This window comes from Branchiostoma floridae, chromosome 1 (assembly GCF_000003815.2).
Source record: "Branchiostoma floridae strain S238N-H82 chromosome 1, Bfl_VNyyK, whole genome shotgun sequence".
NCBI lineage: Eukaryota > Metazoa > Chordata > Leptocardii > Amphioxiformes > Branchiostomatidae > Branchiostoma > Branchiostoma floridae.
The window spans coordinates 13,979,964-13,993,598 of NC_049979.1; the positions used below are offsets into that span (position 1 = coordinate 13,979,964).

A 13,635-nucleotide genomic window follows, 5' to 3' on the forward strand; every position below is an offset into this window, starting at 1 on the left:
GCAATAAATACAAATACACAGTTAGCACATTTGGTATCAATCAAGTAGGCTAATGTTTACAAATTTACCTTTACTGCAGAGGAAACCTTACACAATGGAACAGTCAAGTCCAACCTTTTTTAATAGTACATACCTGATAATTGATTTTAGGATAGTGACTTGTCATATTCTATACCCCTGTAGCTTACCAGTGAATGGGGACAGTCCAGTGGTGTCCACGAAGCTGCGTGCCTGTCCCATGTACAGCTGGCTGGTAGCATCACTCATGCAGACCCTCATGGACCCATCAGGCGGGCACCCATCCAAGGCAACATTAGCCACCTCCAAGTCAGGTAGGATGACGTTAACTGCAGCACCACTGTTAAAACTCAGCTCTTTCAGGCAACCTCCAAAACCTGGTAAGGCAAAAGCAGAGCTTAGACAAAGAAAACCAATTCAATTCCATAAACTCAAGATAAAGTTTTAAGCCTTGCAAGTCATTCTTGTAAGAGCTCATTGGTAAAATATCAAGCATTATGTTGATGCCTTTACAATGGCAGGATGCACAGTCATGTGGTACGTACCTGATTGAAGATCCAGATTTTTGGCTGAGACAACATCAGCAGCCTCTCCCTCCACTGGCAACCCTCCAACGTACAAGTGTGAGTCTAGAGCCACTGTGAATGCTGATCCAGTCCCTGTTGCTGTCACATTACCACTGTCCACATCTATGCTGATGGTGCCTCCATTCTTTTCTATAGTCACAGTGTGCCAGGCACCATCACACAGTTTGAACACATCCGAGGGTGTTGTCTCAGCTCGGATTCTGGCTGCACCAGAGGCAACCTCAACCTGTGAAGATGAATCCCAATAAGAATTTTTTCTTCCTAAGACTTTTCTTCGAGGTCATTTTTGTCAAGCACAGGTAATTATCTACATGTAGACAGTGTGGCCATTAGACTGGTAACTTTACATTTATGTGTATGTAACAACGAAAGTGCAGGGAACATCTGTATCTGTATCTATATAGCCGGTATAACCGCCATTCGGCGTAACACACCAGCTTCGCAGGCACGCGGCGCGGCAGCAGCTGGTTATATTACACTGAACGATCCGTCACACCTAACTTTTGCACATCTAACTGCAAGCGTTCTTTAAAACTATCCAGAGAAGATGCCCCTACTGTACTTGGTGATAACAAATTCCAATCTACGATAGTTCTGGGAAAATACGAATTTTTGAACACATCAATCCTAGCTTGGAAACTCTGGTACTTGAAGTCATGGCTGTTTCTTGTTCTTTTTTGAGCTGGTATTAGATACTTATCAGTCGGTACGTCCACCAGCTTATTGGTCATTTTGTACATCATGCAAAGTCTGGACATTAATGGAACATGGCTTCCATTATCATAGCTACACAGTTGTCTCAATCCATTCTCTAATTTGGAAAGGCTATATATCCTGTGACTGAGAGATGTTATACTTCAGATAATCCCTATGTACCCATACCTGTAGACTTCCCATGTTCAGCTCCACCACCATGTAATTGTCCCCAGTGCTTCCGTAGGAGAACAGCACCAGTCCTGTCAGGATCTCCGTGCGGAACTGGAAACTCATATCAAAGTTTGCTCCACCAGAAAATGTTCCAGTCGGCAGCTTGATGAAACCTGGTGGCAAACAGTTTTTCAATTAACATATGAAAATCTGCACACTGGTTTGCCCCTACCTTAACTTAGCATTCTAAGACATTGTCATGTTAGGATTACAATAAACAGTAATGATTCTAATCATTCAAAAAAAGTGAAAAAACTGTATAAGTCAAACTGCTGTGCATTCTTGTCAATATAATTCGCTCACCTTTATAGAATAAATCTTTACTTACCTCTTCCTTTAAAGTGTACACCTGGCTGTAGACCAGAGACACAGCCCTCCCAGTATGCAGGTACGTTGGCACTTTTGGTTGCCTGAGTCCAGTCTACAGGTGTCCAGGTGTAGGACGGAGAGATGGAGGACAGGATTGTGACGTCCTTCAGGCAGCCCAGGTATCCCACACGCCTGGTGGCCCTGTCCCCTGTAGAAGTAGATTTACGTGTACATGTATATACATGTAAGTCCATTATCAAACATATGGGGGCCAAATGGTAGCTGCTTCAAACCTTTTTCTTCAGCTTCATTGATTCTATCTGAGGCTTTGCAAGTCAGCCCCTGCCTGCAGTTACAGTGGCCCTTTCTAAAAGAAGTACATTTAAATAATAGTCCACTCCACACATCCATGCCATGACCACCCACCTGTGTCAGTCCGCACCAACTGGAAGTCATGAGGAAGGCCCCCTAGGTACAGGTAAGCCATGCTGCCGATGATGTTGGAGGTTCCTGAGGATGTTGCAGTACCTGAAATAAAAAGTTTTTTTACATGTCTGTTACATGTCTGTTATTTCAAAATGCATTGTGAAATTGCTTACAAGTAAAACAAGTGCTTTTAAAAAAGCTGGCATTTTGCCAATGTTTGCGTGTGTGAACGTTTTTTTCTAGTTATTAGAATGTCATATAAATAGAACATAGTAACTAAACCTGATATTGGCGCATGGAGAGATTCACATATGTGCCTGAACTGCAGCAGATCTAGACGCCACCTGTTAAAATTTGCGTGAACTGCAGCAAATTTCACTACACATTGCCTGTTTTTGAGTGAGCTCTGTTGCGGGGCATTTTTAAGTTTTTTTTTATAATTTTTATTTCTATTCAGCAAAAAAACGAAGCGGCGAATCCGTTAACCAAAGAAATAAATTGGTGTGGCCAAATGGATGTAAAAATTAGTATTTTAATGGATGTAAAAAAAAAAAAAAGTTGAAAAAAATCTACCTCCCCAGATTCGAACCGGGTGCATTGGTTTAGAATGCGTAAACTTTACCACTGCGCTAGTGCGAACATGTTGAAGAAATGCCTGTTTTAACAGGTATACAAATGTTTGGCATGGATTGAACAGGTCCGTTCATCTCAACATCACAACGGCGACTACACTGGCCAGAAGGCATTTTGCGACTGCAAGTCGCAAAATGCAAAAAACAACGTTGTGACAACATAGACCGTGCCAGGTATAAAGAACTCACCATCAAAACCATCCACAGTGAGTGTCCCAACTCTTTGATTTCTGAATGCCTCTAACTCATGCCACTCTCCATCATCATACCGCCTGCCTGCATCATTGGTGGTTGTTACAGCAGTTGCTGCATCCTGGATAAGGCAACAAGGACTTAATGTTCAATATCCTTGCAAAGAAAATTTAGACCAAGCTCTTCATTATCCATTATACATGTACATTACAAATTTAGGAAGGTACACTGGAGCAGGGTCGCTAACCTGTACATCAAACAGGAACCATGGCCGGCCATTCACCATCTGGATTACCAGGTACTCGCTCTGTGCTGTGTCAGAGGATACTGCAAAGAATATCAGTCCATTGGGGTGGGAAGTCTTGAAGGAGAGTCTGACACCTGTAACAAGAGTAAGACATGTCATTCCATGCAATCCCAAAGATCTGGAGTTTCAGTACACCCCCTTAAACATCCATAAACAGTACCTTTCCCAAGCACTGTGGGTAGTAGGCATCTGTGGGTAGAAGACTACTTGAAAACTGCATGTTAAGGGTGCTATATCTCTTTAATACAACTTGTCTCAACTGAGGAAAATACATGTACCTGTCTTCTAAAGCTTTTTGGCTATTCTGCAAAGGTAGCATTCTAAGGAAGCAGCCCTGTTAGGTCGACATTATAAAGGTGCAAGCACACTTCCTGAAAGCTACTACAAGATAGCATCTTCTTTCCTACGTATGAATTTTTAACTGACCTGTGAAGGCAGCATTCCCAGGCAGTAGTGTGCCAGGAAACCTCCTGTACCCTGCCCCAGGGAAGTATGTCCCTTTGAACACCTGGGGAGGAGATGTAGAGAAGGAGGACGGCAACCGGTGGAGCTCGTAGTTAGGGGCTGGGCCATTCAGCTGTGTGGGGGGTGACCAGGTAACGGTCATGGCAGAGGAGTTGTAACCTTCAGCGATAGCAGGGGCTTGACCACTGGGGGCTGTTGGAGTAAGAAAAAGCAATAAGAATAACAAAGTGTCATTTTGCTATACAATGAACAAGGAAGTTTACTTAAACATTCCTCTTCATTAAGGCTTAAGATTTAATCAATCTAGAACATACTTAAGATAGATTTGAATAGATGATTAAATCTATAAAACAAATGATAAACTACCGGTATGCAAATTATTGGTCTGACATTCGACAAGTCCTCAACAGGATCCACTTTCAAAGGACAGAAGCAAATTTGAACACACCTTCTGGAAGTGTGGTGCCCCTCCCCTCAGAGCTGTCCACACAACCCACACTGTTACAGGCAGTGATCCTGAACCGCTGCTGGGAGTACGGCAGGAATCCTCCGGCTACGTAAGAGTACTCGGAGCCACCAGCTGTGTACAGGAGCTGCAAGATAATTGCACAATTAATACCACAAAACACCTCAGTGTCCACTGTCCATGAAAGCAATAAAAGAAAGAGATCAGCAAAATCCCTTTTCTGACATCTGACTGCTTCAATCTGAGTTGATTGCAGACCATCAGTCTACTTGAGAAAAGTTTGAAGGAATGTCAAACAAAATCACACGCAAAAATTGAATCTTGGTGCCAATAAGAAAGTAGAGTTTGATGTGACAATGACTTTTGATTTTGTACAAGAGATACTATTTAAAAACCTGTCCTTATAAATTGGTTGGTAACTACTAGCAATGCTTACCTCAGCTTGATCTGGAGGTGCGAATGGATCTGTTGATGTGCGCACAATGTAGACCTCATACCGCAGGATCTCCCCCCTGGACTGGGTCACATCTGGCTCCTGCCAGGTCACATTCAGCTGGGATGATGAAACACCCACCACAGTTGGTGTTGTCATTGATAGAGGGGCTGAAAGAGGTTGGTAGAAACAGTTTGGAACCTTTCAAAATAGCATGATAAAGTGTGAGCTAATCATATTCAGTAACGCTGTCACACAAGTAAAATATAATATTTTAATGACAACTTACCAGTCAAGTTGAAATTCTTGTCACTTTGAATACTCAACTAGAGACATAAAAATACTTCTATCCTACCTGCTTCAGCCGTCCTGCCTGTGACCCAGGGGCTGGTGTCAGTGTTCTGCTGCAGAGCTTGGTTCTGGGCACGCACTTGGAACTCGTACTCTGTGTAGGGAGACAGACCCTCCTGGAAATGGAAGGATTGTGTTACAGCAACTTATAACAATCTTGTACTCTTCAGGAGTTCCAACTGTCTGTATCTTGTAATGTTTTGTCTATTCTATGTTATGCATCATTTGCCTATACAGAAAAAAGCTGAATTTGTGTTGTGTGAACAAGAAAGGGAAGAGCCAATATACAGTCCTGCACGCTGATAACATAGCCACGAATCTATGCAAGTTACCTCTTTCATACACATGTTTAAGCATATAAGTTTCATAAGTAAAAAAATTGTACACCAACCTTTGTGTAGTTTGTCTCTGGAGGAGGAAGGGCATTCTCATTTGGAGTTTGGACTGGTCGGGGGTTGTAAAAACCCACAGACTCAAAGATGAGGTTGGCTGGAGGGATATGAACTCCTTGGGCATTGGGCTTTCCTCGCATCCATAGCTCATTCCTGATGATGATGCCTGAAGTGAAGGATAAGACTGATCTTAATCTTGTGCTGGCATGTTTTGTACACTAGATGAGTGTCTTACCTAGTCTTACCTATTATGACATCTGTGTTGACACAGATAGCCAAATCTTAAAGTGCAGAGCAGAACATGGAAGCAATCATGAATTTCATGCAAAATCTAATAAAAAAGATATATTCCAACAGGTCTCACCATTGGGTTGATCTGGGTAGTCCCAGTCTATGTACAGTACAGTGGGGGACAGGGCAGTGATGATGGGTGGGGCCTGACCCTGAGGTGCTGCCTGGAATGTGGTGAACACCACAGGGTCGCTGATCCCACACCCTCCACTAGTGCAGGCCTCCAGGCTGAAGGTGTAGTTGGTGAAGGGGATGAGGTCTGAAATAAGCTGCTCTGTTGCCAGGCCAGTGTAGTGGGAGATGGGAGTAGGGCGGCTTGGGGTCACCGAAGTCAGCACATAGTTGTTGATAGGACCATTGGCATTGGATGGTGGTTGCCAACGGAAGAATGCACTCGTTGCCTGTCAAGTGTATAGTATTACATTTAGCCATAAAAACAAAATATCATACTAAAAGAGATTTCAATACAGTTATGCATATAAAAATGACCTTTCTCCCTTGCTATGTAACCTGAAGCAGTATTCCTAACATTTTCTCTTGATACAGACAAACATTTAGCTAACAATTGTTATCACAGTCTCCTTACAACTTTTTCCATAATGATGATAATCAGATTCTCTGTGTAGAAGATTAAATATATATATGATCCCAAAAATTTCATTCTAAACAGGTGATGTCCTTGGTGCTGAAAATCCTATACTTCTACTTGCAAGTCTAAATATATTTAATAACCAACTGACTCACTGAGACAACTTGAACAAATACATTGAACTAGTTCCTAGATGTCTTTATGAAACTAGTGGGGTTAGCTTTTTGAAAAATAAAAAATAAAAAACTGCAGGGATAAGATATGAAACTTAATTTCCATACTTAAACCTTAAAGTTTTGAAACAGACAGTTTCAGGACACTGTAACGTCAGGATGTTCAGACTTAAGAGATGCCTCTCACCTGTACTTGGCTGACCTCCAGAGCAGCATCACCTGAGGGGACCCCTGCGAGTGTCTGTAGTGCGATGGTTGGGCTGTCTGCCTCGCCATCGGAGTTCTCCGCTCTAACGTAGTATGTGTACTGGGTGAACGGGGACAGTGCTGTGTCCTCAAACTCCTGGGTGTCTGCAGGCAGATCAATATGCATAATTTAGTCAAGTACAATACAGAGACCAATATACACTTTGTGTAGCTGGGTACGTTTATAGATCTGCTTTAAATTTTGTAAAAATAGAATCTCTATTTTGTAATGATTAAGTCTCCTTGAAAAGCATGACAAATAGACATAGAGAGAATTTAAGAAAACACATTCTAAAGTGTGGATGAATGTAAAAACCACACATAGAAATAGTTGATATTGGGAACTCCCATTTCTTATATGTTTCTAGAGCTCTTTTTAGAAATCTAAGCAATTTCAGTGTCAAGACTCATATCCTTCTTTGCACACCAGATCTCTCAAATCTCCATAGGCAATGGCAAATTTGTTCAATAACGTCTACAATAGTTATGATATACACAGTGTATCCGCTTGGAATTAGTATTGCTAAAACTTACCAAATGGCAGAGTGTCATTGACAGAGTAGATCTGCTGGTTGTCCCTGAACAGAAAGTACTGAAGATAGTTCCCATTAGGGAAGTCTGGTGGGTCCCATCTCAGGGTGATGACTGTGGATGAAGAGGGAGTTCCAACTGGCTGTGGCATCTGTGATGGGGCTGCAATGGACATGGAAACACATTGTTAATTACCTGCCTACAATGGGTCATCATATGGTAAAAAGGTAAGACAAGCTGCAGCTGAGCTTCAAAGGACCATACTATTGGCTGTAGTGCTAGTGTAGGTTGCATCAGTTTTGATTGACAAAGATTGAGTAACTTCTGCTCCAGTTTTCATACTGAGAGAGATGCTAGCATTAAAACCTTTCAGTACATCTCATTTTCATAGCATTTAAAGCAAAATATCTATTGCCTGCAGTTAGAACAATTGATACATGAGTCATTGGTACAAGACAACCAGCTTCAAATATTACATTAGTTAGTGGTTCATTACAATGACAACTTCCTCCCTCTACAAGTGTATATGAAAAGATGCACAATTTGTGCCCTTCCACAACAAATACAAAAATGTGTACAGTAGTAGTCTTTTTCAATCAAGGGCATCTAACATTTGTCTCATTTAATATGATGACAGATCTGCTACCTTTGCTGCAGCCAAAGGGGTTGCTCTCCTGCAGGTTACTGGACCCAGCCACACAGGTGTCACATTTGTCGCCCTCCACAAAGTCCTTACAGTCACACTGCCCAGTGTTGGGGTTACAGGAGGTGTTGGTACTCCCCGCTGGGTCACAACCACATGGGGAGCAACTGTGGAGGAAAAGGTGACTATGAGATCCAACTATCAAATTTTCAGAAAAGCCACATTAATCAATAACATGCAATACACATTGTATGACAAATATGCCTTTATTCACTGCAAATGAACAGTTATGTTTAAGGTCATCTGAACATTTTGTTATAATTCTATTGAACAATGTGTAAAACATTTCAACCTGTCAAAATTGCAGTATTGCAACCAAAGAAAATATGCTGTGATAGTTTCTATTTGTAAAAAAAACTGTTAATAAACAAGGAAAGATAAAGTTCTGTAGATTATCAACAACATTAAATCAACTGCCCACCTGCCAGAGCCAGGGTCAAAGTTGAAGTATTCAGGCAGGCACTCATCACAAGCCCGGCCCCCCACCCCAGAGTTGAGCTTGCACTGACACTGCCCAGTGGCTGCATCACAGACTGTCCCCGCCTGGGTTCCTGCAGCATTGCAGTTACACTCCAGGCAACCGTCTCCACTGTTGGGTGTCACGTAATAACCTAAACAAAAACATAGAAAATTATGATGGTAACTGTGAAAGCACTTGCCTCTTGGAATACAAGACAACATCTATTCTTTCAAATTTCTGTCAAATTGCTATGTTATCTCTAGACCCAAATACAGCCAATATCAAACCCTTCTTCCAACAGTAAGATGTTACGTACAATTCTGGAAGATGAAAACAGTACACAAATATCTAAACTGCCTGTTCTATCAAATTTAGTGTAAGTGACAAATATTGTATTATGTTCTTTACTTAAAGCCTTGGTACACTTTGAAAAAAAAAAAAACTTCCACATATCCGAATGAAAGCTCATCTGTGTTGGTAAATTCCATAGTGAAAAGTTTAAATTTTGTTCCAACACAAGGGAAGAAACTCACCATAAATTTTCAACCGACCACTCCGACCTTCATCAGATGAATGATTCGCTGCACTAATCCGGAAGTCGTCGGATGACGTCAGGTAGCAGCGAATCATAAATGGCAGGAAGGCGAAACCTGCCACCGTCACAGTTCAATGAGGGTTGATGTGCCCTGATGTAGATAGCCTCCTTGACGCCCCTCACGAACCAGTCCTGTTCGGAGTCCAAGATGCGAACTTGGTCCAGAGACACGGAGTGGCCCGGAGATTCGACGTGTATATGCTGAGACACTTCTGAAGATGTTGAACTGCGACGTTTATGTTCCATGAAACGGGTTCTTAATGATCGTGCCGTTTCCCCGATGTACGACTCGGTGCACGGACCTCTGAGGTTCTGTCCCGTACAACGAATGTGGTAAACCACGCCGCACTTGTGTTCTTTGGGCGTCTTATCCTTAGGCGCCACCAAAAGCTGCCTAAGTGTCCTAGTCGGCCTAAAGCAGGTCTTAATGCCGTGTGAGTTGAAGGTTCTACGTAAGGCTTCAGACAAATTTTGAATATATGGCAACACTACTAGTCCCTTGTTCACGGTAGTGGGGCGGTTTTGATTGCCAGTCCTAGTGGTTTTAGGTGCTGTCGCTCTGGACACTGCCCACTCGGGGTAACCACACTTACGTAAAGCTTGAGTAATGTGTTCTTTCTCTCTTTTTCTATCTTCCGGGTTGGTGATGATAGAATCAGCCCTATGGAACAAGGTACTGATGACACCCAATTTGTGTTCTAATGGGTGACTAGAGTGGAAATTTAAATACTGGTCCGTATGTGTGGGTTTTCTATAAATTGTTATGTCCAACGAGCCGTCCTCTTTTACCACAGTTAGTGTATCCAAGAAAGGTAAGGTTCCGTCTTGTTCTTCTTCAGTGGTGAACAATTTATAGAAAACCCACACATACGTACGGGACAGAACCTCAGAGGTCCGTGCACCGAGTCGTACATCGGGGAAACGGCACGATCATTAAGAACCCGTTTCATGGAACATAAACGTCGCAGTTCAACATCTTCATAAGTGTCTCAGCATATACACGTCGAATTTCCGGGCCACTCCGTGTCTCTGGACCAAGTTCGCATCTTGGACTCCGAACAGGACTGGTTCGTGAGGGGCGTCAAGGAGGCTATCTACATCAGGGCACATCAACCCTCATTGAACCGTGACGGTGGCAGGTTTCGCCTTCCTGCCATTTATGATTCGCTGCTACCTGACGTCATCCGACGACTTCCGGATTAGTGCAGCGAATCATTCATCTGATGAAGGTCGGAGTGTTCGGCCGAAAATTTATGGTGAGTTTCTTCCCTTGTGTTGGAACAAAGTTTAAACTTTTCACTACAACTTCCACATATACAAAATTTCACATGGGATTGTCTTGCTATCCTTGCCACTGCCTGCACAGGGGGAATGACACACATGATCAATTGCTATAATATGTGCAAAATTTCTTACCTGCTGAACAGGTGTCACACCTGCGGCCCTCCCTGTTAGCTAGACAGGTGCACTGCCCAGTGGCCTGGTTACAAGCTGTACCTGCCACAGTTCCTGTAGGGTCACAGCTGCAGGGCTGGCAGCCATCAGGGTTAGCCTGGTCCAGTCCCCAGTAGTTCTCCTGACACTGGTTACAGTTGTCTCCGCTCACAAATGTCTTACAAGGACAGACTCCGTTAGTCTTGTTACAGACACTCGTGCTGCCAACTGTGCCAGCGGTTGTACAGGTGCATGGAACACATCCCAGGGCGGGACTGGCACCCAGGCTATAGAACCCATCCCTGCACTCATCACACGTGTGGCCCTGGACATAAGCCTTACACACACACTGCCCGGACGTCTTGTTACAGAAGGTCCCAGTTTCTGTACCATCAGCATGACAAACACATGCTTTACACCCTGTGCTGTCCAGCCCATAGAAGTCATCCACACAGGTGTCACAAAGGAGACCTTCCACATTAGTCTTACACTGGCACTGCCCTGTGTCAGGGTTACAGAACTGGCTGGTGGAGCCGTAGGTGTTGCACTGGCAGGGCTCACACCCAGCAGCATTACTGGCAGTCAACAACTTGTAGCCATAGTCACAGCGGTCGCACTTAAGATCTGTAAGGGACAAAAACAGCTGTAAGTTTTCTTTGCGGTAAATAAACTTTTCTTGGGCAATTCCAAAACAATTGGATAAAGTGCACATAAACAAGGTTTAAGGACAGTCCAGCAAAGAGCCATACGTTTCACCTGCTCACAAGATGAATACATATGTACAACTGGACTTATGACCATGCAACAGAGAGGGCATACATAAGCCAATATATTGTGCGCAATTCAAATCTTGTCACAGTGCTAACTGTTCACAAATGTGCTGCTACAAGAATCTTTTTACGTCAAACAACGTACTCAAGCATTAGGAACCTTCCCATACCCAAGCTATCAGGCAAATCAGATATAGAAATGAAAACTTACTGATGACATTGGCCTTGCAGTTGCACTGTCCATCATCATCACAGGTGCTGTCCCCTCCCGCCGTGCCAGCAAGGTTACAGCTGCAGTTCTCACAGCCATCAGGGTTGGTCTGGGTCAAGTTGAAGTAACCTGCACGGCACCGGTCACACTGTCGACCATCTACCTGGGCCTTACAGGCACACTGGCCTCCAATCTGCACAGAACATCACAGGATGAAAAGTTAGCATGCATTTTTTAAGTCTCGTGCAGCACAATTGTTTATTTAAGTAGCAACTTCGAAAATTTGGAAGGAAGCTACTAAGTGAACTATAGGTACTGCATTTTGCTACAGTCAAGAATCATCGCAATTACTTCTGGATGAATTCATAAAACTTATCAAATTATTCTTAGAGTATGTCCTACTCAAAATAGATACAGTAAGACTCAATCAAAAACGTTTCAATGATGTCATTCACAAAGAAAAATAAACCAAGAAAACTAAGAGAATACAACTCCCTTGACAAATTGTACTAAAACAAATTTCCTACCTTGTCACAAACAAGGGAGCCATTCACACCAGTAACATTACAGTCACATGGTGTGCACACATCCACAGCATCCAGGGGCTTGCCTATCTCCCTGTAGAACTCATCAGCACACGTGTCACACTGTCTCCCAATGGTGTTATGTTGACAGTCATCACATACACCACCTCCACCCTGGGGAAATCAACATATCATCATATGATTGTAATGAATGAAAGTAAGGTCTGAACCACTAGCTCAACTTAAACCAAAGAATTTTAAAGTTCTCTTTATCTCTATTAGTAAACTCCATTATGTGAATAAGTAAAATCATTTTCAATTGCATGTCTTAAATATCAGAGATTTACTTCCCCCCTTAAAGTACCAAACATATTCTGTCAAGAAATTTTTCTTCAATTTGCTGTTTTGAACAGGTCCATTCTCATAATATACATACAAAGAAAATACAACTTATTCTATTATAGCCAAAAAATGATGATATTGTAGTTTCAAATAGCTCAGTTACCGATAAGTGGTTATTTGGGGAGGGGTCCACCGAGGCATCGTAGTGGCAGCTGTCTGCATGGCCATAACACTCGCAGGGACGGCAGTTATACGCGTTCAGGTTATCACCGTGTCGGAAGGGCTTGTTGTTATACAGTGGCTGGCACTCCTCACACTGTGAAGATGAAAAATGATCAAAACATCATACAATATAGTCACAGAGCAGTCACTGTGATACCAGAATATGTAATACAAAGAAATAACATGTACATCATGTACAAAGCTTTAAAATTCATAACCAATTGCAATTGAGCAGCATAACCCTCCTGTCAGCGATACCCAAGCTGAGTGGGAAATTTTGGTGCAATAGCAGCTTCATCAAAATTTACCAGCCAAATGTCCCACTTGACAGAATCCTAAACACATCTCACAATATGAAAACAAATGTTCTTACATTGTTTCCTTGTGTGAAGCTGGTTTCCAGACAGCGGCACACATATGGGTCCTGCTCCATATCACATGATGTAGCATGTCCATAGCAGATACACCTGAAAGGAAATCAAATGATGAGATTTCATGGCCACTTAGTTGAAGATGACTTCAAGACGATAACAACTTCTATGGTTAAAAGAATGTGACTTTCAGTCACAGTTGACATGATGATACAAAATCAGGGTTACACTACATTAAAACTGTGATAAAGTTTTCCAACCAAAACTATGAAATAAAACAACCATTGATAGATCATTGTCATACCTTCCAGAAACTGTGATTCCAGACAGCCCATAGAACTTGGCCCGAGCATTGACCCCAGGTTCACCTGTGTAGTACTGGTCCTGCATGATAACTCGTACCTGGGAAAGGGTAGAAGTCCTCAGTTTAGTTTCTTCATGAGCTGTCTGTGGTGCATATATTAACTAGCCTGGTATCCAGATAGATTGTAGCTCCCAGGTCTTTTCAGTACTCTCCAGAGAACAGAAGAGACTCAGTAGCCATAATATGTGTGGATACTAGGCTATATATCAATGGCTTTTCTAGATACCATGACTTCTTTCATTTCCATCTGCAAAACGTTGGCTCTTTGAAACCAAACTGCTCCTGGAAAAGTACAAAGTACACA

At 42.6% G+C, this 13,635-nt stretch overlaps 1 protein-coding gene across 1 annotated transcript in view; it reads right to left on the reverse strand.

The window, feature by feature from the left end:
* Positions 1 to 13,635, reverse strand: part of LOC118415341 (usherin-like) — a gene marked incomplete in the record, with an annotated part of 51,892 nt that overhangs the window by 31,445 nt on the left and 6,812 nt on the right. The window contains 23 exon segments of the mRNA XM_035819853.1: positions 189 to 395; positions 564 to 831; positions 1,488 to 1,645; positions 1,861 to 2,049; positions 2,268 to 2,369; positions 3,089 to 3,212; positions 3,339 to 3,472; positions 3,825 to 4,055; positions 4,312 to 4,456; positions 4,766 to 4,932; positions 5,118 to 5,229; positions 5,505 to 5,671; positions 5,870 to 6,197; positions 6,746 to 6,909; positions 7,339 to 7,497; positions 7,982 to 8,145; positions 8,460 to 8,649; positions 10,510 to 11,151; positions 11,509 to 11,701; positions 12,036 to 12,206; positions 12,538 to 12,690; positions 12,970 to 13,063; positions 13,272 to 13,369. Coding sequence (XP_035675746.1) covers positions 189 to 395; positions 564 to 831; positions 1,488 to 1,645; positions 1,861 to 2,049; positions 2,268 to 2,369; positions 3,089 to 3,212; positions 3,339 to 3,472; positions 3,825 to 4,055; positions 4,312 to 4,456; positions 4,766 to 4,932; positions 5,118 to 5,229; positions 5,505 to 5,671; positions 5,870 to 6,197; positions 6,746 to 6,909; positions 7,339 to 7,497; positions 7,982 to 8,145; positions 8,460 to 8,649; positions 10,510 to 11,151; positions 11,509 to 11,701; positions 12,036 to 12,206; positions 12,538 to 12,690; positions 12,970 to 13,063; positions 13,272 to 13,369 — 4,360 coding nt within the window.